This window comes from Zea mays, chromosome 8 (genome assembly GCF_902167145.1).
Source record: "Zea mays cultivar B73 chromosome 8, Zm-B73-REFERENCE-NAM-5.0, whole genome shotgun sequence".
Taxonomy (NCBI): domain Eukaryota; kingdom Viridiplantae; phylum Streptophyta; class Magnoliopsida; order Poales; family Poaceae; genus Zea; species Zea mays.
This window is the reverse complement of record NC_050103.1, coordinates 131,803,433-131,827,445: the sequence shown is the minus strand read 5'-3', so window position 1 is coordinate 131,827,445 and position 24,013 is coordinate 131,803,433. Positions and strand designations below refer to the sequence as shown.

General features: G+C 46.7%; 1 protein-coding gene across 1 annotated transcript; it reads left to right on the top strand.

Moving 5' to 3' along the window:
- Positions 1-4,140: 4,140 nt before the first annotated feature.
- Positions 4,141-8,297, top strand: LOC103635902 (CRM-domain containing factor CFM9, mitochondrial). The gene is made up of 4 exons (XM_023300839.1): positions 4,141-4,435; positions 4,543-4,807; positions 5,813-6,214; positions 6,536-8,297. Exons 1-4 carry the CDS (start codon positions 4,392-4,394, stop codon positions 7,760-7,762), a joined length of 1,938 nt encoding a protein of 645 aa, XP_023156607.1. The 5' UTR covers positions 4,141-4,391; the 3' UTR covers positions 7,763-8,297.
- The last annotated feature ends 15,716 nt before the right edge of the window (positions 8,298-24,013 follow it).

Here is a 24,013-nt window from a genome sequence, read left to right as displayed (position 1 = left end):
AAAGGATGCCAAGCCCATCAAGACACCCATGGGAACTAATGGGCATCTCGACCTCGACACATGAGGTAAATTCGTAGATCAAAAGGTATACCGGTCGATGATAGGTTCTTTACTCTATTTATGTGCTTCACGGCCGGATATTATGCTTTCCGTATGCATGTGTGCAAGATTCTAAACCGATCCTAAGGAAGTTCACCTTAGTGCCGTAAAACGAATCTTGAGATATTTAGTTTATACTCCTAAGTTTGGCCTTTGGTACCCCAGGGGATCCACTTCTGATTTAATTGGATATTCCGATGCTGATTGGGCAGGGTGTAAACTTGATAGAAAGAGCACATCAGGGACTTGCCAGTTCTTGGGAAGATCTCTGGTGTCTTGGGCTTCTAAGAAGCAAAATTCTGTAGCTCTTTCTACCACCGAAGCCGAGTATGTTGACGCAGGCCATTGTTGCGCGCAATTGCTTTGGATGAGGCAAACCCTTAGGGACTATGGTTACAAATTAACCAAAGTTCCTCTCCTATGTGATAATGAGAGTGCAATCCGCATGGCGGATAATCCCGTTGAGCATAGCCGCACTAAACACATAGCCATTCGGTATCACTTTTTGAGGGATCACCAACAAAAGGGGGATATCGAGATTTCTTATATTAACACCAAAGAACAATTAGCCGATATCTTTACTAAGCCACTAGATGAGCAAACATTTACCAAACTTAGGCATGAGCTAAATATTCTTGATTCTAGGAATTTTAATTGATATTTTGCACACATAGCTCATTTATATACCTTTGATCATATCTCTTTCATGTGCTATGACTAATGTGTTTTCAAGTGACTATTATGCTAAGTCATAGATTGAAAGGGAAATGGAGTCCTCGGTGAAGACAAAAGGCTTTCACTCCACTCCATCGAATTATTCATCCTTCGTCGTCGCTCCACAACGCTCTCCAATTTGGTATAATCTTCACTCATATATTATTTGCCAAAGGGGGAGAAAGTAAAAAGGGCTTATATTTCACTCACAAGTATCCGTTTTTGGCGATTCATGCCAAATGGGGAGAAAGTATTAGCCCAAAGCAAAGGACCGCACCACCACCAATTTCAAAAATGTAGTTTTCAAATTTAGGTTAAGAAAAGATTTTTCAATTGGTATCTTATTTTTGATATAATTTCAAAATTGGTATACCTCTTCAAAATTAATATCTAAAACCCTCTTGAACACTAAGAGGAGGACTTCATTAAGGGGGAGTTTTGTTTAGTCAAAGGAAAAGCATTTGAAACAGGGGGAGAAAATTTGAAATCTTGAAAATGCTTCTCAAAATCTTATTCATATACCTTTGACTATTTGCAAAAGATTTTTGAAAAAGAATTTCCAAAACATTGCAAAACAAAACAAGTGGTGCAAGCGTGGTCCAAAATTTTTAAATTAGAAGAAAGCCATCCATGCATATCTAGTAGAAATAATTATTGGTTTCATTCCAAGCAACCTTTGCACTTACATTATGCAAACTAGTTCAATTCTGCACTTTTATATTTGCTTTGGTTTGTGTTGGCATCAATCACCAAAAGGGGGAGATTGAAAGGGAAATAGGCTTACACCTTTTCCTAATTGATTTTGGTGGTTGAATTGCCCAACACAAATAATTGGACTAACTAGTTTGCTCTAGATTATAAGTTTTACAGGTGCCAAAGGTTCACAACAAACCAATTAAAAGACCAAGAAAGGTTCAAACAAAGAGATCAAAAGACTACCGAAGTGTGCCCTGGTCTGGCGCACCGGACTGTCCGATGTGCCACCGGACAGTGTCCGGTGCACCAGGGAACCCAACTCCGAACTTGCCACCTTCGGAAATTCTGGGAGCCGCTCCGCTATAATTCACCATACTGTTTGGTGTAGCACCGGACTGTCCGGTGCGCCGGCGGAGTAACGGCTACACAGCGCCAACGGTCGTCTGCAACGAACAAAAAATGCGCTACAGTACGCGCCTGCGCGCGTAGAAGTCAGGATAGGCGTAAGAAGGCGCACCGGACAGTGAACAGCGACTATCCGGTGGCCCAGCTGTCAGAAGCTCCAATGGTCAGAACCCAACGGCCGGGTGACGTGGCTGGCGCACCGGACAGTGTCTGGTGGCGCACCGGACTGTCCGGTGCGCCATGCGACAGCAGCCTTCACCAACGACTATTTTGGTGGTTGGGGTTATAAATACCCCAACCACCCACCATTCATTGTATCCAAGTTTTCAGCCTTCAAACCTCATACAAGAGCTCTAGACTTCATTCAAAGACACAATCAAAGAGATCAAATCCTCTCCCAAGTCCGGAATCACTCCAAACAAATTAATGACTAGAGAGAGAGACATTTGTGTTCATTTGAGCTCTTGCGCTTGGATTGCTTTTCTTCTTCCTTCTTTCTTGTTTCCAACTCAATTGTAATCAAGGCAAGAGACACCAATTGTGTGGTGGTCCTTGTGAGGACTTAGTGTCCCGATTGATTGAGAAGAAAAGCTCACTCGGTCTAGGTGACCGTTTGAGAGAGGGAAAGGGTTGAAAAAGACCCGGTCTTTGTGACCACCTCAATGGGGAGTAGGTTTGCAAGAACCGAACCTCTGTAAAATAAATCACCGTGTCATCCGCCTTATTTACTTGTGATTTGTTTTTCGCCCTCTCTTTCGGACTCGTTTATATTTCTAATGCTAACCCCGGCTTGTAGTGTGTGCTTAAGTTTGTAAATTTCAGATTTGCCTATTCACCCCCCCTCTAGGTGACTTTCAGTACTCAAGTTGATCATTAGATCACTTGAAAGGGGTTGAGTGCAACCCTCGTCCATTGGGACGCCACAACGTGGAAGTAGGCAAGTGTTACTTGGCCGAACCACAGGATAAAATCGCGTGTCTCTTGTGATTGTTTTCTCTTTGATTGTCTGTGTTCACAAGAGCTCGTTTCAAGCCACTTAACCATTCTAACCTTCATAACCAAAGTTTTGTGGTTATTAGTGTTGAATTTTACAGGATCACCTATTCACCCCCCTCTAGGTGCTCTCAACATTACAAGGCGAATACTTGCCCAAGGCGTTGAACGATCATTTCCTGAAGCAATACCATCCTAGTATGTGGCAAGATGCTCAAGAGAACCGATGTGGTCACATCGAGTTGATTCTAGCCTGTACCAGTACTTTTGGTTCGCTTAGCTTCTCCAAAATGCAGGAGCATGTGTTGAGCACCATTTGTGGCACTAGGCACGGCTAGACGGTCTGACCCTAAGGACCGGACGGTCCGCCCATAGACGCGGACGATCCGCGAATATATCAGATCAGTCGCAACTAATCCCTTTTCCGTGCGAGTTTATCCCTCTAAACTCACGGTTGCTGTTGGAAGACGCCTAGGAACGGGTCCAAATCTCCCCTATATATATTAAGGGGTACGGCCGATTACAATCACCAATAATCGATCAATAATCAATATATCTTCCGTTCTTTACCTTTTGTCCTAGTAGTATATAGTAACATAGCTTTCTCCTTATAACCTTCACCTTTCTCTGACTCTACGTCATCTAGAGGCGTCTTACGTGACCTGTCGATCACAAGACAAACTCTAAGATCTCTACTCCCCGACGGGGTCCCTCCCAGGAGCGAGATCTAGGTGCTGTTGGCGAACTCCGCCGCCCGTGCGTGCGCGGACCATCTGGCACGTCGGCAGGAAACCCTCGTCTCTACGCCAGGTCGCGATCCGTCCGGCCCTCGACCGCGAACCGTCCGTGCTGCCGCAGAAAGCACCGTTGCCGATACACATCGCAGTGATTGGCGCCAACACCATTATTTTATTGGTTCCATATATAGATGCACACATATATAAAAATGTTATGTTTCTACAAACAATTGTTTATTCAAATAATTTTATCATTTCTATGTGTATATATTCATATATATTGTTGTTTCTATATATCTAAAGCAATACTTTTTAAAATATAAAAGTGCATCGATAAAATACTCACTGCGGAAGCAATTTACTAGTCCATATAGATTGAGAGTAAAAGGAGTGAGACCTAACTCAGCAGGTCCAAAATTGTGTCTTTTACAATTTTTCCTTCAATTCTGTTTCCCGGGATAGAAGTCAGTAGTTTGGGCTTCCCCGCCACGGTGACTACGTTTGCGTTGCAGCCGCCTCATTGACCCTCAGAGCAAACGGCTCACAGCTACCGCCTCGCATCCGACGGACAATCAAGTTCCTTGCCTCCCCCCGGCATCACCCACCGTCCCGATCCCGACCAGCCAGGGTTTATCGCGCCGCGCCGCGCCGCCTCATAAACCCACCTCGCATCCGCCCCGCCGCGGCGGCGCCTTCCAGAAGAACTCCCACAAACTTCGGCAGCGGCGGGCGCGCACCCAACAAGCCATGTGGAGCCTCCTACGGGCAGCCTCGCCATTGCTCCGCCGCAGGTGCGTTCCGCCCCTTCCCTATCGACCCGGAGCAGCAGCACCGGCTCTCCCCCCATCCCTCTCGATCTCTGATGTGCGCGCGCGCGCCTGTTTATGCGGCGGGACAGCTCCGGGCGCTTGGCCGCGAGGGGCGAGGCGGTCGCCGCGGCCTCGGCCTCCGCTCCGGCGCCCGCGGGGTTGCTGGCGGTGGGAGCGGGAGCCTACAGCCGGTGGCGGCGGGCGATGTCTACCAAGGGGAGGAGCATGCGGAGCAAGGTGGAGAAGCGGATGGCGAGGGAGACTGGCCGCACGCAGCGGGAGCTCCGCCGCGCCGTCAAGCTCAGGAAGAAGCTCATGACCGAGGACGAGAAGCTCATCTACAACCTGCGCAGGGTAAGAAGGCTTCAAACCTCCCCCATTTTCCTCCCCTCGTTAATCAGTAGTGACCAGCCTCTTCCAAGTGGGACGCGATTCATTATGTTTTTTTGGTTGTTGAAAGTGTTGGCCCCTATATGATTTATGGGGAGGAATCGGGGGGCTATTCTCTGTTTATTATCTGAATAGATCAAATAGCTAACGTAGAAGATTGGAAAGTCAACCACACCTGTTGTGCACATACTTAAGTGTCAGGCTATCCGCAGCGGTTTCCCCTAAATTTCTCCCTCTATATAACTTTTTTACGTCACATCGTCAATATTTCATCCTCTACTTTTTCATATCCCGCAGCAGTTCTCCCTAAAATTTCCCCCTATACCCCACTACTACCATAAAATATCATTTTTCATATCTATTCATCATCCATTCTTATTTTTTACCAACTAAGAAACACTCAAGTGCACACAAAACAACGGCGTACAGTGCAAGAGGAAGACGGCGGCTTTCTCCAGATCTGTGGAGAGAGAAGGTTGCCCCCTTGCACTGTACCCTATTTAGGGGATCACACTGCGGCTCGTAGCGGGTAGTGTTGCCCCCTAAAGGAGGGGAGGGGGAGCGGCAGCGGGAGCCGCTGCACACAGCCTCATACCGTCCCATTATCTTTAAGGTTTTGGAATCCAAAACTATGTGGTAATGTATGTTATAATCATGGCATATTTGAAGCCATATGAACTATTTCTCATGTTCTGAATGAATACATGTGCCTGGTTATGAACACAGTGCTTGCACTATTTTACGCTTGAAGAAAAACCAGTGCCCATAAATAACAAAACATATGGCTCATTAGCATAGTTACTGGATGCATAATCCTAGCTGAGCTGGGACACCTTTTAAAAATAAAAAAAATGTAAGTTCTAGATATATCATGAAGATATAGGTAATCTGCATTGTCTATTGTCTGTGGTCTATTACTTTAGTAGCAAAGTCCTTGACTTAGCATATTCTCTGTTTTCTTTTATCTAGGCCAAGAAAAAAGTTGCTTTGCTCCTACAGAAGCTCAAGAAGTATGAGCTACCAGACTTACCAGCTCCGCGTCATGATCCTGAGCTGTTAACGGCAGAGCAACTACAAGCTTACAAGAAGATTGGATTCAGAAACAGAAACTATGTGCCTGTTGGAGTTCGTGGAGTCTTTGGAGGTGTTGTTCAAAACATGCATATGCACTGGAAATTCCATGAGACGGTGCAAGTTTGCTGTGACAACTTCCCAAAGGAAAAGATTAAGGAAATGGCAGCAATGCTGACAAGATTGAGTGGTGGAATAGTGATCAACATTCATAATACCAAAACAATCATCATGTTCCGAGGAAGAAACTACCGTCAACCAAAGAACCTTATACCTTTCAACACACTTACCAAAAGGAAGGTCAGTCCCTTGCAACTGATGTGTCTGTCTCAGTTAGCATTTCCTTGCTATTTCTATTCTGCTTACCACTTGCTCTGGATAACGCATGTTCACTGGATGGCATTTGTGAACAACAAATTCATAGAGTACTGGTTTGTTTAGGTTTCATATGGCTAACTCCAATGGAGTAGCCTTCTTTCCCATCGAATTGATCATCTCCATCTTTGCTCTTTTTTCTCTCTATCAGTGTATTAAGAAAACATTTAGTTACTGAATAATTTAGTAACATTGATTATTCTTTATTATGGCTCATGGGGCTTGATACAAGTATTCTTGCTGCAGGCACTATTCAAGGCTAGATTTGAACAAGCACTTGAATCACAAAAATTAAACATCAAGAAAATAGAAACCCAACTCCGTCGTAAGGGTATCAATCCAGAGGACCCAGTTGCTATGGCTAGCATCCAGCGTGTTGCCTCTACGTTCTTCCGAGCCATAGATGAGCAGCAAGGTACTCCGTATATTTTCCGTGGGGACACACAACCTTCTGCTGGGACCTCTGAAATAAAAGAACCACGTGATGAACCATCTGAAGATAGTGATCAGGAGGAGCTTGACAGGTTCATTTCAGAGATAGAAAGTGCAGCAGAGAAGCAATGGGAGGAAGAAGAGGCTGCAGAGAAAGAAGAATCTTCAAGAATGCGATATTGGGAGAGGGAAGACGTAGGTGATCGAAGGGGTTTCAACAGAAATAATGAAAACTCAGATTACGAGGATAGAGGACATGGAAGATATAGGATAGAGCATAACAACAACAGAAGGACTTCAGATGTGAGGAAGTGGGATGATGATAGCGAGTTCGAGGCATCAGGTGAAGAATGGGACTCTGGTGATGACAGGGGTAATGCTCCGGGCTTTGACAGTGATCGAGATTCTATTGATGAGCATCCTCGACGATTTGGAAGCATGCGGAATGAGAAGAGCAGATCCAGTTGGACACAGGATTTTGTTCCTACGCGAGACGTGGGCGAGGGGAAGGTTTTCAATAGAAGCTATGCCAATTCTGATGTTTACGATAGAGGCCAGGGAAGACATAGGATAGATAACAACAGCAGCAAAAGGGCATCAGATGCAAGGAGGTGGGATGATAGTGAGATCGAGGCATCAGGCGAAGAATGGGACACTGGTGTTGACAGTGATAATGATCTCGAAGACGCAACTGATGGTCATCCTCGGCAATTCAAAAGTATGAGGAATGAGAAGAGCAGATCCCGTGGCAGGCAGAATTCCATTCCTGGCGGATTCAGAGGATCCAATCGGATTACAGGGAATTCAGCTGATGCTTCCGATGGCGCTATGTTCAGATGCAGTAATGGTGATGAGTTAGGCACTGAAGACGAGGACTTGTCGGTGTCGGATTATAGGGGGGAAGCGACGAACTCAAGATCCCCCAAGGTGAATTTCCCAAATTTCCACAGCGGGAGTGAGGATAGCGATGAGAACAGGAAAAATGATGGCAAGGTTGGTAAAACGAATAAAAATACTGATGAAAGTTGGGATAGTGACTGAGATAAAGTAATGATGATATGTGATGCATGAAGGTCAGCATCAATGGTTGTCAAGTCCAAGTTCTTTCATTGGTGGTGTTGCTCATGTACTGTCCAATGGAAATCTCGAGGAGCTAGAAGAATAAGCATGGTTTCCATAGGAACAACTGTTTGAACTTTTACTGCAAGTTTTCGGACGTCTTCTATTCCAGTTGTCATAGTAACCTGAAAAGCTGTTGGAGGGCAAGTTGTCAAGGGTGTGCTAGCCTCATCAAAGCCAGAATGCTGCATGACTTGCACAAGCCGAGGACAAAGTAACAGATTACAGATGTGGTCAGAGTTCACTATCGAGGTTTCTGAAGGTCTCAGAAATGTGAAATCGTCACTCTGCGATCACATTTATTTCTCATCTTATTCTTTTATTTTTGATGTGAAGAGAACATGCACATAGATTTATCTCAAGGCCATGTGTACCTTGTCTTGTTTTGGTTAAAATGTCCGATACACGTTCTTCAGAGCGTCCTCTACGGTGTGAAACTTTAACTCTGTTTTAGTGTCGTGTATGCCATCACCGTGCTCATTGTTCTCTTAGTTTAGTCGATCGAAACGATGATCGAAAATTTAGACTCTGAAAAGTAAAAGAAGTCCTTAAATTAAAAAAATGATCTAAGCGCTCATATTAATTGAAGCTCCGTTTGGATAACTGTGCGCTTGACTTTAATCTGTACTGACTTCTACTGCTTCTATAATATTTTTGTCTATGGGTTGTAGCTGCAGCAGTCCAAATAGCCGACTTTAATCTGAAGCGAATGTGTGGAATTTGATATTACATATTTTTCCAAAATTTAGATACAAGCTTATCTCAAATTTATAGAATAAGGAATAAAAATAATTTTATGTATCACTAGGTTATTTGGTTGCATTCAAGATGGATTTCAATGTGTCCATCGCACCCCAACTGCCTTTACACAATGCTCATAATCCCCTTCCTGTTACCTCGTTGATCCGGAGAGCATTTTTTCATGGCAAATATCAGAAGCACCATTCTGCTCACATTTATTAACTTGTACGGCATTCACCTTGTTTACTGGCCGGGATTCAACAGTAAAATCCAGATCTATTAGTATAACGCTAGTACAAAATAGATCTAGAAAATTTCATAACAATTAACATACAAAAGGTAAACAAACAATAGATTTATCCAAAAGATCTGCATCGCGATGAACAGAAAATGCAGATCTAGTTGCGGTGCTTTCAACGAGTGATAACTAGCAACACGAGTAGACGTGCAAGGTGCACTTCCCAGAAACATTATTCGTCGGCACTCGTGCAGGTCGTCGCTAGCGTAGGTTCAGAGACATCGCTCTCCCTTGGTCTGCTACACAGCAGACGCAGGGACGACAAAGCAGAGAAGTGGCGACGCGGAGAGTTGATAAGAAGATGGCGAGTCAGTTGCTTTTCCTGTGTGCCTGCGACTGAAGGACGTCCCCTTTATAGAGGGTCGCTACAATTTGACGGATTTAATCTGCTAAATTCTCGGAACCGCCTCCTGGAACCTCTCTACGTGCAACCACTCAAAGATCTCGCACGTAACGTGCACGTCCATTACTCATAGCTGACGTGAGAGTCTACGTGTGGTATTCGATGACCAAATAAATAAAAGACAAAAATAAACTGCTATTTAGAACACATCACGACACGATCGTGCATCGTCGCAAGTCACGCGTTAATTTCGCGAAAAACCTGAAACACGAGCGAGCACGCGCTTGTGGTCCGTTCATAGCAGCCTCCATAGCCCTTTATGTGTCACATGTGAAGAGAAGTGCATACCCTCACTTATAGATTGATTATCTCCTACTTGGATAAGCATTATAGGATGTCCCTCATGCCATCCCTCACACCACATTGACTTATTTGAATTGGGTGACCCACAAGTGGGCTATATAGGACAAATTCTAACAATCCCCACCAAAGCCAAGGTCTCCAATTGACTCAATTTCTGTGCTTTCGTAGACCAGCATTACAGTGCAGACCCATTACAGGTCGAGCTACACCTTGCATTACATGATTCACCTCCTCACGACTTTGCAATGGACAAAGCCTTGAATTACTAGTCTTGTGTAAGTAGGTTTCACCTATAGCCATCGCCGATACTAGGTCACCTAAAGCCATGCCTATAATTGGAGCGTTACAGTCATGCTCATGTGCCTTTTAGTGAGTTTATTTGAGAGTACCAATATCTCATAGATCGCGACCTCACAGTCAAACTCACATAGGTGTATTATTACAAGTATACCCTGCAGAACATTATCTTGACTTTTACGGGCCTTAGAATATATTAAGCAAAAGTCAACCTCCCTTGCAGTACCGAGAGTACGCATCTTTTATCGGGAAATGGGTAAAATGATGTACTCCCCTGTTATACGAAACAATCTGTACTTCCCAACATCTAATTCATAGGATCTCCGATCACATAGATTGAGTTTCCACTGTATGATATATCATGTGGGCTTTAATCCCATTTCCCTTGATTCCTCATCAATCACAACACATGCTAATACCTTTGTAAAAGGGTTCACCAAGTTTCGAGCAGTATTAATATACTCTACGACGATCTCTCCAGTATTTCTCAAATGCCTTACTGTCACACCCGGTTTTAGAAGGCAAACCGAATGCGAACCATGTACGTGCCAGGATCAGAACTCACGTACACAATGATTACATAAATGACTCATCATAGCACAATACTTCGAATAACAATAAAGATTAAGTAATAATATTATAGACTAGATCCAATGTACATAATATAAATCAAAGTGCATATAATAGAAACGTAGCCAACGTAAATAAACCCACCACAGGCAGCTGGCTGGGGGTGGTCGCTAGCTTAATCCTCGAAGTCGCCGAAGTCCTGGAACTCCTGAAGATCCATCTCAACGCTTTCTTCTCCTTCTTTACCTGAGCATAGGTTGCACCAAAGGCAACCTAGTGTTTTGTGAAAAGCAAGGGTGAGTACACATCAACGTACTCAACCCGTTTGGCTGAGGCGGACTAGCTTTATGTGGAGTTAGACTCAAAGCAGGTTGCTTTTACTTTGTCAAGTTTTATTCATCTATATAAGCCAAGTTTTAGCAATAACCAACCCATGAATCATTTCCTCATAAAGGAACATATTATCACCATCGTAACCAAAACCATAAATAGAACCATAGCATATCGAACCATCAGTAACTCTAATCAAATGAGCTCCCAAGGCTGCTCATAACCGTGAGCATGGCTGATATGTCAGTTTCATTCCTCTGTAGAGGTCACACACTTTACCCATGAGCCGTGATTCCCTTTCTACCCGAGGATCGCGACTCTCCATTGATCACTTCCAAGGTGAACTAGCAGGGTCTCACTACGTAGCTTTTACAAAGATTCCCCAGATGTCATAGCCGCCCGTTAGGTTTCTCCAGTTTGATAAACACAATACATCTCCCCATAGGAAGAGTGACTAACAACATCACCTAGCCTCGACAGAGCAAGTACTATGCCCGGACCCCATTCACGGCATGACGACGAAGCAAACTACACCTCAAGTTCCTCTAATTAACCAGCTAAGAGCGTCCCATACCACCCTCATGTTTGCACTATTTTCACGGGTGGTCATCCAACGAACAGGTCCTTACGGCGAAGTACTCGGGAAACAGCCCGAGCCTCCTTTAGTATAACAAGCTCATAATCATAATCATAATGTAAAGCATTGTATCATAATTGTATCTCATCATGTTCATTGATTAAAGTATAGCACTAGCATAATGCCAACCATAATAACCTGAAAGGTAATCAAGGACAAGGTAAATAGAAAGTTAGTCAATCCTTAGGTTTCAATTATGTAATGCGGGGAAATGAATTATCATGTGAATATGACATAAGTAGGACATATGAGACTTGCCTTCACCAAACAAATACTCATGATCTTTACCTTGTAGAACTCGAAGATCGAGCTTGATCTCAGGATCACCAAATCTTGATCGTCGATTCCTCGAAGTTCGGGAACAGATCGTGATCTATTCACGATATGCACGAAGGTGAACAGGCACAAGCAAACCATCATATACATGCATAAGAACATTACACCATACATAAGAAAACATTATAAAAACATGCAATATGAAATATAGCTTGCTTCTACGGCCACACGAGGAAAAAGAACGCAATAGTCGGAGCTACGGTCGAGAAGTTATCGCGTTTATGCTACACGAGTATTAATAAGAACATTCAATCGACATAATTATACTAACTGGCCTTTATCAAATGTAAATTAAAACTACTATTTAGTTTTAAATAAATTACTATTTTAATAGTGGACGATTAAACGAATATTTAATTAAGTGATATGAGTGATTATAAGCGACCGGACAGCGCGACAACGACGAGCGCAACACGTGGAACAACGCGACAACGAGTGCGAATAACAGCGGACAACACACAAAACAGCGTGCGACAACGCGTGAAACAACGCGTGACCAGAGCGAACGACATGCGAACCAGCACACAACCATGTACGGAACAACACGTGTGACAGACGAGAAATACTAAATACATGTTGTGTTACACTAAATAGGTATTAATTCAAGACATGTGAGTTTACATTGATAAAATTAACTTGTATTTATAGAAGCGCAAATTAAAACATGTGTCACGACAAAATAATATTTATAACATATACACGACGTTATCAAGAAGCTAACACAATTGTAACAACACAAAATGAATTTATAATACAAATGTTAGTGCGTAATTAATAACCGCGGATTTAACGCGATGTGGTGCAGTACTATCGGATGAAGGCTAGCCACACAGAGAGTTTCGGATCGCGGCCACAAAAAAGTCGCAACTAAAGGCATGCGGAAAACTGCCACCTATTCACGTGGGAGACGGTTCCCTGATTATCTCATGCGACCAACAAATATAAAGATGCATTCCATATAGGTGGGGCCAGACAGTTTCAAGATTTTCTCCTTCCTTATTTTCCAGGCTGCTCCATGGGACGAGAGCATGTGACATTGGATAACGGGGAGACGACGCTGTGGATCATAGCTGGAGCGGGCACTGGGGAGCTGCGGCGTCGACGAGGCTGGGCGGGGCTCACCGGCGAGGACGTAACACCGACGGCTCGCCGAAACGTGGACGGCGGTGTGACCCAGCAAGGAGGGGTCGGGGCGGCGAAGAGCACGCGACGCATGGCCATGGCGGTGGCGGCGCGACTGTGGGCTGCAGGGGCTGGGCGCGAGGTTCTAGCCAAAGCATGGTCGCACGACACACAAAGGAAGCACGCGCGGGAGCACGACTCGTGGTCGTAGCCATGGCGGGCGGCGAGGCTACAACTCAGCACAACACGACCGGGAGAAGAGACGGCGAGCGCGCGATCGGGATGGGGGCATGGAGCGGCATGCGACTGCTGGAGGCGAGCGCGGCCAGAGCAATCGATGCATCACGCGACAAGGTGAAAAGGGTACATGACCTTTACCTTGGAGTGAACTCGAACGGTGGTGGCTCGGTGGGGCTCCTCCGCATGAGAGTTGGGGAAGGGTTCTTCAAATAGATGGTATTCAGTGTTTAGGAATTTCATCCCCTTCTACAAGACAAACTACACCCCTTATATAATTCAGAACACACATACACGCTTGGACCACGCACAAGCCACACTTACACCCACTCGAGTCCCTAGACACGGGTATTGATCCGGCGTACCCGTTGTCCGCGACCACCACATGTTTCTGCCTATAGCTGATCTAGCAACACAATAGTACTCACATCCTCACATTCCCTTTGCCTTAAAATTCGACTTGCCCTCAAGTCGATGCAGAATTTGAACACATCCAGGATCTTGATGCCATGAGTGAAGCATCATGTGTTCCAAGGTCTTGAACTGTACCACCAGCAACTAGTTGCACAGCCAAACGCTCAAGCTTTCTGCAAACACAACAAAAGGTGCATGCTTTGACAGCTTCAACTATCTCAATAGCGACTCCTTCCTGTGCCCCCACTGTGCTGGCACCAAGGTGAGATGTGACAGAAACATTCTCGTGCAGCCCCAACTTGTTATCAAGCACTAGAGGTTCTTTAGTGAATACGTCAAGAACAGTATGTGCTACTATTCCTGAATCAAGAGGCCTGACTAGAGCATCTTCATCAATTACACCACCACACACAACATTTATAATGCGAATACCCTTCTTCGTCTTAGCAAATGCCTCATCGTTGAGCATCTTGTTTATTATAGGTGTAAGAAGCATTTGCAATGAGATGAAGTCAACAGTTGTCATGGCTTCCTCCATGCTAACTATCTCAACTCCCATTGCACGATCCCGATCACTAGAAGCATATGGATCATATCTAGTCAGCTCCAAGGCACCCTCTTCTGATCTAATCCCCCATAAAAAATCCTCTTCTTAGAATCAGTAGCTTGTGTTGTTGTACGGTGTCCCAGAGACGCAATGTAGTAGCTGTATTAGCACCTATCCATGCAAATGCAGACAAGGTTAGCATCAATTGTTCAGAGTACTTGACAACCAGTTCAGAGACTTCATTCTCACTCAGCATATTCCAGACTTCTTCGATAGCTTGGAGCTGTACCGTACTTGGGCACTTGTGACCATGAACCCACTTCTCAACACAATGGTCGCATAACCCCCTGTTGTCACAGCACTGAAGGATGGCCAAGGTGAAAGGCAGCTTGGAATACCCTCACCCAGTATCACAAACTGCACGGGTGGTGGCCATGGTTGCCTATGCGGCACTGCGTCCCAGCTGCAACTGAATAGAGGCAAGAAACAACTCTGTACGAGGATGAAGCAATTCATCGAACACCTGTTGGGCAAGGCATTGAGAACCTCGTCCTCCTCGGTCACCAGCACGGACGACGTGCTGAACTCAACACCTTCAGCCTTGACAAACTTCTCCTTGTTCTCCAGGGGCATGAGCACGTCGCAGAGATAGTGGAAGATGTTCTCGAGCTTCTCCTCCTCATCGGGGTTCTTTGGGTCCCTAGATGTGTACACAACAACCACCTGAAGCGGGGCGTTGACTCCATTGATCTGGTCGAAACGCTTTTGATTGGCGGGCTGTGCTGCAGGAGGATGCCCAGGATCTGGTGCACGGAATCGGCGTCGTCGGGACCGATCATAGAGAACCAGGAGAGGTTGTGGATGAGTCGGTCGAACATGTTGTCGTCGACGAGCGTGTCGGCGAGGTGCTGGATGGTGGCGAGGTCGGAGGGGTCCTTAGAGTTGGTGAGGTCCACGAGTAGCAATGCAGGCGAAGCTATCGCATTGTACCCCAGTGATGCAAACAACTTGCTGATCTGTTGTATCCCGAGGTCGTCGCTCGAGTCCGATGACACCACCTTGGCAGTGTCGTCGTGGACGAAAGGTAGAGGGCTTGCCTCGTTGCGGTACTGCTCGTCAACGACGGGAGGAAGAGCCGCAGACTTCGAATCGGATGACCCCACAACCTCAGTTTGCGGCGGGTAGTACGTCCACTTGGAGTTCATCGCGTTGAAGTGCTTGTCTGTAATACCCTGAATTTGGGGGTATAAAATTTCTTTCTAACTATCACCCAGATTCAGGTGTTACTCTTCTCTCTCTAGTTTCTATCTATCTCTAGATTTTCTCTCCCTCTCTCTCTCTTCCTTTTGAGTAGAAATAGCTTAATTAAGGAGGGATTATTTATTTATTTTTGCCAAAACACTATGGGTCATGACATGTTGCATCATGCTGAGTTGAATATTCTTTGAATTGTTGCACATGTTTGAATTAGTTTGAATTTGAAACTTGATTTGAATTTGAATTGAAAACCCTAGAGAAAAGAAATAGAAAAGCAATTAGGAAATTCAGGGAAAAGGAAAAAGGCAAAGCAGCCCAGCCGGCCCAGCTCGGCCCAGCCAGGCCGCGCGCCCGCGCTGCCTGACAGGTGGGTTCCACCTGTAAGCGGCAACTCCCTCCCCCGCGCACCCTCTCTCACCCTCTCTCTGCCCAGTGGGGCCAGGCTGTCGGCGACGGTTTCTTCGCCTGCGCGCCCCTCTTCTCTCTCTGCCTTGCGGGCCCGTCTTGCCAGTCGTCGAGCCGTTGCCCCCGCGCGCCTGTCCTCTCTCTCTGCATCGTGGGCCTCCCCTGTCAACTCCGCCCTCCCCGCGCCTGCCATGGACCAGCGCACGCGCACTCGCGCACGTCACCGGAATCCTCGGCCACGACGCCCACCCACGTGCCACAACTCCTTTTTGATCCCCGCACGCGCCCGCACTCACTCCCCCGCCTCATTTTACGCAACCCCGCTCCCGCTCGCGCTCTGCCCACGTCGTCCGACCTCGCCAGAGACCCGCACCCTCCTCCCCGGTCATATAGCTCGCTTGGAGGCCACACCAAGCGACCCCAAGCTCCGCCCCGAGGTGAGACACCCTCCCCCATGCTTGTTTTACTCTATTCGCGCCTGCCTTTAGCCAATTTGGCCTCGCCGGTGTGTGGTCGTGCTTGCTCGCCGCGCCCGCACGGTGTCCGGCTAGCCCGACCTCATCCAGTGCCCCCGGCTTTGGCCCAAAGTGCTCCCCCACCTCTATTGGAACTAGCCCGAGCCCTATCATGGCCGATTGCCTCTCCTGGTGCCCGGAATTCCTCACCGGAGTCACCCCGGCCCGCCCGGAGCTTTTCCTCCACCGTTCCCCCCCCTCTCTGACCTCGGTATCGTGGCCACAACCCCGCCATCGAGTTCGTCGAGTTGTCTTCCCCCTCTCTAACCAACTCCGGTGACCCCGGAACCGCCGTAGCACGCACCCGTCCCAACTCCGGCGACTTCACCGCTGCGAAGAGGAGCAGCGTCGCCCGCAGCCGTTCACCCCTCCCGGTTTGATCTCCCCCGTCCGATCTTGATACCACGGTCGAGATCTTGGGATACCGCTTCGCGCACACACGCCCTGCGTCCGGGCCCGTCTGTCAGCGCTCGTGTCCCCTGGCTCTGGGCCCGATCGGTCAGTGCGCCCCCCCTCGGCCGTTGACGCCGCTGGCCCGCCTGTCAGTGCTCGCCTGCCCGCACGCGCGAACCCTCGACCGCAGATCTAATCTCGACCATTGGTTTCTGATCTAACGGTTGAGATCGTCCGATACCCTTTCGCGTGTAGTTTTGCTTGAGACCCTCGGGTTAGTTGGAATTAACCCGCTGTCCCTGGTTTTCGTGCGCAGGCCCATGTAATCTTGCAGATTGAACCCTAGGCTTTTAAATAATTATAGAATTAGACCTATTTTCATATTTTAAATTCCCAAACTTGTTTATTTCATATCTTTTGCATATGAACTCTAAATTTAGTGATTCAAATTGTAAAATGTTCATAGGAATTGTTGGGGGCCTTCTTCTCCGTCGAAGGTCCTCTAAGCAAAAACACCTTTGGCAAGATGATATGCAAGCAGGCATGCCATGAAGATATATGCCGAAGCTACAATTGAAAGAGCTTCGGCATGATGACACGCTTGAGACGAAGGGTGGTACCGACTTAAAGAGGAAAAGACCGTATAGTCCCTGATAATTTGTGTCATGGTTATGATTAGTTATCAAGGACATGAATGCAATTTTGTCTGGGCTATGTCTCGTGCCTATAAATAGATGAATAGTACCCCCTACTGTTCACACTGATTTTGTAATCACTCGCACGTCACTCTTGGATTTTTGCCTTCTGTCAAGCCGAAGGTACCAAATGTAATTTAAGTATCGTTCATGTTTGTTCATAATTATATAATGATAAAGTGAATAATCTAATAATTTAAAATGATTATTCAGATACTTTATGTGCTTCGCACGTCCTTATTCATATTTTTGCACATTAAAATGATGAAGGTACGTCCTTCATGACCTTCGTCCGAAGATCATTATACCCTAGGGGAGATAATGTTTTGAAGGACGAAGGTCTTTAACCATTAACATTTGTGTTGCCTTGTTCTTGATTTATAGCTTTCGAGAACAAGTAACCAACATTGGCGCCCACCTTCGGTGAATTCACTACCACTGTTGTGACGATGGCTTCGTACAACAACCAAGCTGTAGCACCTTCTGTTATGAAGCTGGTGCTCCCAATCACAGGCGGTTCAAGCTTAGAACCAGCTAACAAGAAGCAAAAGAAGGAAGCACAAAGAAGAGTGCAGCATGTTGGGGTGCAGGGACCCTTCATCAGATCCAAGTGGCCTCACATCCCAATCACCTTCTCCCAGGAAGATCTTCAACTCAAAGACTATCCTCACAATGATGCCATGGTTATATCTTGTGTCATCAAGGGATTTCTGGTCCACAATGTTCTGGTTGACACAGGCAGTGCAGCGGACATCATCTTTGCAAAGGCTTTCAGACAGATGCAAGAACCAGAAGACAAGATACATGATGCAACACACCCTCTTTGTGGCTTCGGAGGAAGACAAATTGTGGCACTCAGCAAAATAACAATGTCAGTTACCTTCAGTTACATCTACAACACAAGAACTGAACAAGTTGTCTTTGACATTGTTGACATGGAGTACCCATACAACGCAATCATTGGTCGAGGGACGCTTAATGCCTTCGAAGCAATACTCCATCCAACATACTTATGCATGAAGATACCTTCGGAACAAGGGCTCATTGCTATTCATGGGAGTTAAGAAGCTGCGAGGAGGGCTGAAGGGAGTTGGACGGATTCAAAGGCGATCCATAACATAGATGGAGCCGAAGCTTGTCAGCAATATAAGCACAAAAGAGAGAAGGCTGCTTCGGCAGATCAACCGAAGCTTATGCTCCTGTGTGAAGATATAGCAGACCAAAGGGTATTGCTGGGATCTCAGTTATCTGGTGAACAAGAAAAGATTCTTCTAAAAATTTTGTTCAACAACAAAGATGTCTTCACATGGATAGCTAACGATCTTTGTGGTGTTAACAGAGATGTCATTGAGCATTCACTCAATGTGGATCCAGCTTTCAGGCCAAGAAAGCAAAGACTTCAGAAAATGTCTGAGGATAAAGCCGAAGGTGCTCGGAATGAAGTAAAGAGACTTCTGAGTGCTGGTGTCATAAGAGAAGTAACATATCTAGAGTGGCTAGCTAACACTGTTATGGTGAAGAAGGCTAATGGGAAATGGAGAATGTGTATTGATTTCACAGATCTCAACAAGGAATGTCCGAAGGACGAGTTCCCTTTACTAAGAATAGACTCCCTTGTAGATGCAACAGCTTCTTCGGAACTCATGAGCTTATTGGACTGCTACTCGGACTATCATCAAATTTGGATGAAGAAAGAGGATGAGCCAAAGACAAGCTTCATAACTCCCAGTGGTACTTATTGCTACCTTTGGATGCCCGAGGGGCTCAAGAATGCTGGAGGAATCTTCAGTAGAATGACAGTCAAGGTTCTTCACTCTCAAATAGGCAAGAATGTGCTAACTTATGTTGATGACATCATAGTAAAGAGCATGAAACAAGAAAATCACATTGCGGATTTGCAAGAGACGTTTGCCAATTTCAGACAAACTAGTCTCAAGTTAAATCTAGATCAGTGTGTTTTCGGAGTAAAGAAGGGCAAGTTCCTTGGCTGTCTAGTATCAACAAAGGGTATCAAAGCGAACCCAAGTAAGATCAAAACTATCCTTCAGATGGAGCCGCCAAATTCAAAGAAGGGGGCTCAACGATTGGCAGGAAGGCTGGCATCGTTGAATAGATTTATATCAAGATTAGTAGAGAGGAATCTACCATTTTGAAATAATAAAGTCAGCCGAAGTTTTTCAATGGGCCCGGCTCAACAGAAGGCTGTCGAAGAGTTAAAGCAATATCTGATAGACTTGACAACTCTAACTCCACCTTCATCAGGAACTCCGTTACTCCTGTATGTGGCTGCCTCCCATTCTGCCATCAGTGCGGCACTTGTACAGGAGAAGCAAGATGGCCAAGTAAAAAGACAAGCACCAGTATACTTTGTCTCCAAAGTACTCAGTTTATCAAAGAAAAATTACACAGAATTGGAGAAGGTATTGTATGCTGTGTTAATGGCCTCAAGAAAGCTTTGGCATTACTTTCAAGCATATCATATAATAGTTCCTTCATCACAACCTCTGAAGGATATATTGAGAAACAGAGAAGCTACAGGAAGAATTGGAAAATGGGCTGCGGAACTCAATGAATTCACCATTGATTATGTACATAGATCCTCGATTCAATCTCAGGCATTAGCAGATTTCATTGCTGATTGGAAACCAGGGGCTCAAGGAGGAGAAGCAACAAAAGATGCTGAAGCCTGGACGGTATTCTGTGATGGTTCTTGGGGAACCTTCGGCGATGGAGCGGCTGCTGTTCTAGTAGCGCCCTCTAAAGTCAGGACATGCTACGCAGTAAAGCTGGACTTTAGTTGTACAAATAATATTGCCGAATACGAAGCTCTTCTGTTAGGGCTTCGGAAGCTAAAGGCAATGGGAATAAGAAGGGCAATCCTTAAAACTGATTCCCAAGTTATTTCTGGCCATGTAGACAAAAGCAGCAAGGCAAGGGATCCAAAGCTTGAAAAATATTTGGATGCAGTCCGAAGATTGGAGGCTTCTTTCGAAGGATTTTCTATAAAAAAATATTCCAAGGGGGAAAAATGAGCATGCAGATTTGCTAGCTAAATCAGCGGCACATGGGCTCCCTTTGCCTTCGGAAGTGTTCTTTGAGACAATAAAAGCACCTTCAGTCGAACTTATGGAGAGAGCAGTGCTTGCAATATCACCTATACATAGTGAAGATTGGAGGACTGAGATTAAATCTTTCCTCCAAGGTAACTGTCTTTCGGATGACGAAGTTTATAATAAAAGAATGGAAGCAAGAACAAGACCATATGTGATCATAGAAGGGGAGTTATATAAACATGGAGTCTGCTCTCCACTACTCAAGTGTTTATCCAGAACCGAAGGTCAAGAACTCATGAAGGAAATACATGCAGGTTTATGTGGGTCTCATATTGGGTCTAGGCCTTTGCTGGGGAAGGTTTTCAGACAAGGATTTTATTGGCCGAAGGCAGCTTCGTATGCAGCAGATCTGGTTAAAAAATGTGAAAATTGCCAAAGATGTGCAAAAGACCAGAAACAACATTCGTCTCTAACCCAGTTAATATAGCCAACATGGCCACTGCAAAGGTGGGGTCTGGATTTGTTAGGTCCACTTCCACCAGCACAAGGAAATTTGAAATATGTCGTTGTAGGAGTGGAATATTTCTCTAAGTGGATCGAAGCAAAGCCCTTAGCCACAATAACTTTGGCCACAGTACAGAAATTCTTTTGGCAAAACATTGTCTGTCGCTTCGGCGTGCCTAAGGCAATAACCGTGGACAATGGAACTCAATTTGATGTTGAAACGTTGAAAGATTTCTGTGACCGAATTGGTACAAAAATTCAATTTGCATCAGTAAGGCATCCATAATCAAATGGGTTGGTAGAAAGTGCAAATGGAATTATAATGACATGAATAATGAAGTCAATCTTCAGCCAGCCCAGAGGAAAGTGGCCAGATGAGTTGACTAAAGTGGTGTGGAGCCACAACACAACTGTGTCAAGGTCAACAGGTTTTACACCTTTCAAGCTCCTGTTCGGTCACGAAGCAATAACACCAGAAGAAGCAAAGACATGATCCATAAGAACAACAGCTTCAACGGAGGACGAAGTTGATTATCAAACAACAAAAGACACTATAGAAGGGACCAGACTTCAGGCCATAGAACACATCAATAAGTATCAGGCCGAAACAACAAGATGGCGAGATAGGAAAGTTTGATTGAAAAACATCAAGCCAGGTCATTTTGTGCTTCGGAGAGTGGCCAACCCAGATACAGTGGGAAAGTTATAACTGAAGTGGGAAGGTTCTTTTCTGGTAGTATCTTCGTCAAGACCCGGTTCTTACAGATTGAAGGATATGGACGACAACGACATACCCAGATCTTGGAATGCGGATGAGCTTCGACGGTACTATGTGTAATTGATGTAATCTTTTCCATTTTTCCTATGGCACCCTTTTCCTTTCAGGAGGGGAGAAAGGTTTTTAATGGGGCCATAGTTTGTAATTTTCATTCTTATTTAGCCCCATGCAATACAAGGGCCAAAATTCCCCAAAGATGTTGTCGAAGAGGGAATTCTCCGGCCGGGTGGCGGAGTGCACCCGCCCTAAATCCTAAGATGAGGAAGGGCTTAAGTGTTTTGCCTGTCCTGCTAAGCGAACGTCAAGCACATGAACACACGAGGATTTAGAGTGGTTCGGGCCGCCAGAGCGTAATACCCTACTCCACTGTGTGTTGGATTGCTGTGGAAGCTTGAGAATTGAGAGTCTAAGTTGGGTCTAAGAGAGCCTCCTGAACTTGTGTTGTAACATTGCATGCCTCCTCTTTTATAGCTAAGGGGGGCATGCACAAAGGTACTGAGCCCCGACATGTGGGCCCAAGAACATATCGGTTGTAGCACTTCGAGCCACAAATGTTCGCTGCTGGAGCAATCTTCTTGCGCCCTGACATCCGAGATCTGTGTAGTATCGGCGTGCAGGGGAAACTTCTCGTATAAGGGATGATGAGCACAGTGTGTCGTGCGGCACGGGTGCACTGTTTGATAATAGACTGGACAGGTGCGCTGTCTGTAGGATGGCCCTGACGCCGCCTGCCAGCGGAGTGGACAGGACACATTAAATGCTGAGAGGTCACATCGCCTGTCAGCATGGTGGGTAGGCGGCGTGTCCTTTCCGCAATAAATGCAGAGACCGCGCGGCTTTAGAGGCCTTACGTCAGGCTCCGCCCGCAGGCTTATGTCACGGGCCACAAACCATGCGACAGCAGCGGGTCTCCGCCTGAGCGGGGAGCGCAAGCGCACAGGATAAGGCCTGAGCACGTGTCAGCACCAGACCCCTGCTCATGCCGGGGTCTTCCCTGTCCCGGGACCTTGTTGTGGTCCGGACCTTACTCGGAGGGATTTGGGGCCCATCTGAGGGACCCGGCATGCCTTCTTGGGAGTCCCGAGCCGTAATCGGTGGTCCAGGTTGTGTGTACAGGGGTCCGGTGCCCCTCCGTAGAGGTTTGGTCTAATGATACATCCTGGGGTGTATCATCTTCCCTCACCACATGATGCCCCTAGACCTGCCCATGTGGTGGGGTCGGGTGCTGTTCACCGTGCGGCCACGGGATGCCGTATGCGTATAGCGTCTTTATACTGTAGTAGGGGGTACCCTTGATTTAGGGTACCGATAGTGGCCCCCTGGCCAGCCTCTGGGGAGGATACGAGCCTGCAGGTGGGGCCAAAGTCTGATTAGCGATTGGCTTGCTGCTCCTGCGCGCCCGTTGATGCAATTACTGTCGGTCCGCCTATGGTCACGCCGACTGCCACGCCTATCCTCGCGGCTGACTGGCCCGTGACCTCCGCACTTAATGTCATTGTTGGGCCATGCGCGGGGTGCCTCGAGTCGCTGCACTGGGCTTGAAAAATTATCTTCTCGGTCTTCTGCGACGGCCCCGAGGAGACGTGGTATTGGCACGAGCGGCGGTGCGACTTTTCTGCACCCAGTAACCGGCGCGCCGGGTGCATGACATGTGGGCCTGGGCCCCCATGTTGGACCGCTGGTTGCAGCGAAGCCGAGGGGGTGCACAACCGCGGGGCGGTTGCACGCTTCCTGCGCGGTGGTTCGTCTTCTTGACCGCTGGTTTCGGCGAAGATGAAGGGGCGCACAACCGTAGGGCGGTTGCACGCTCCTTGTGCGACGGTTCGCCTTTTTGACCGCTGGTTGCGGCGAAGATGAAGGGGCGCATAACCGCGGGGCGGTTGCACGCTCTTTGTGCGGCGGTTCACCTTCTTCGCGCTTCGGGCCAGCTTGTATGACATGGGGGGCCTGGCCCCCGTGTCATAGGATGGGAACCCTGGTGCGCATCGGGGGAGACTTTGCCCGTGACGCTTCGGGGCACGAGTGGGGAAATTTGCCTTAAAAAAGGGGTTCATCCCTCGGGTAGCAGCCATGTCTTGCTTCTCTCCCACTCGCGGTGCCCTTTCGCCTTCGATCTCTCTGCGCCCCTTTGCCTTCAAGGTTTCTGCTTTGTGTCGCCATAGTTTACCATGGCCTTGTGACTTCATCCCGAGCGCGCTCAAACTGAGTGAGTGCTCGAAATGGTATACCGCCTGCTTGGATGGGATGCACCGGTATTTGCCGGGAGGACCTGTGCTGGTGTCTCTCCTCTCGGTGACCTCTTCGCCGAAGAGTTTGTGTTCTCAAACTCCCCAACGGG

What these genes read in the sequence shown, in the direction of transcription:
- LOC103635902 (XM_023300839.1), top strand. Translation starts at nt 4,392, where the DNA reads ATGTGGAGCCTCCTACGGGCAGCCTCGCCATTGCTCCGCCGCAG. An exon ending in TCGCCATTGCTCCGCCGCAG is followed by an intron (nt 4,436 to 4,542) that starts GTGCGTTCCGCC and finishes GCGGCGGGACAG; the next exon opens with CTCCGGGCGCTTGGCCGCGA. An exon ending in ACACACTTACCAAAAGGAAG is followed by an intron (nt 6,215 to 6,535) that starts GTCAGTCCCTTG and finishes TTCTTGCTGCAG; the next exon opens with GCACTATTCAAGGCTAGATT.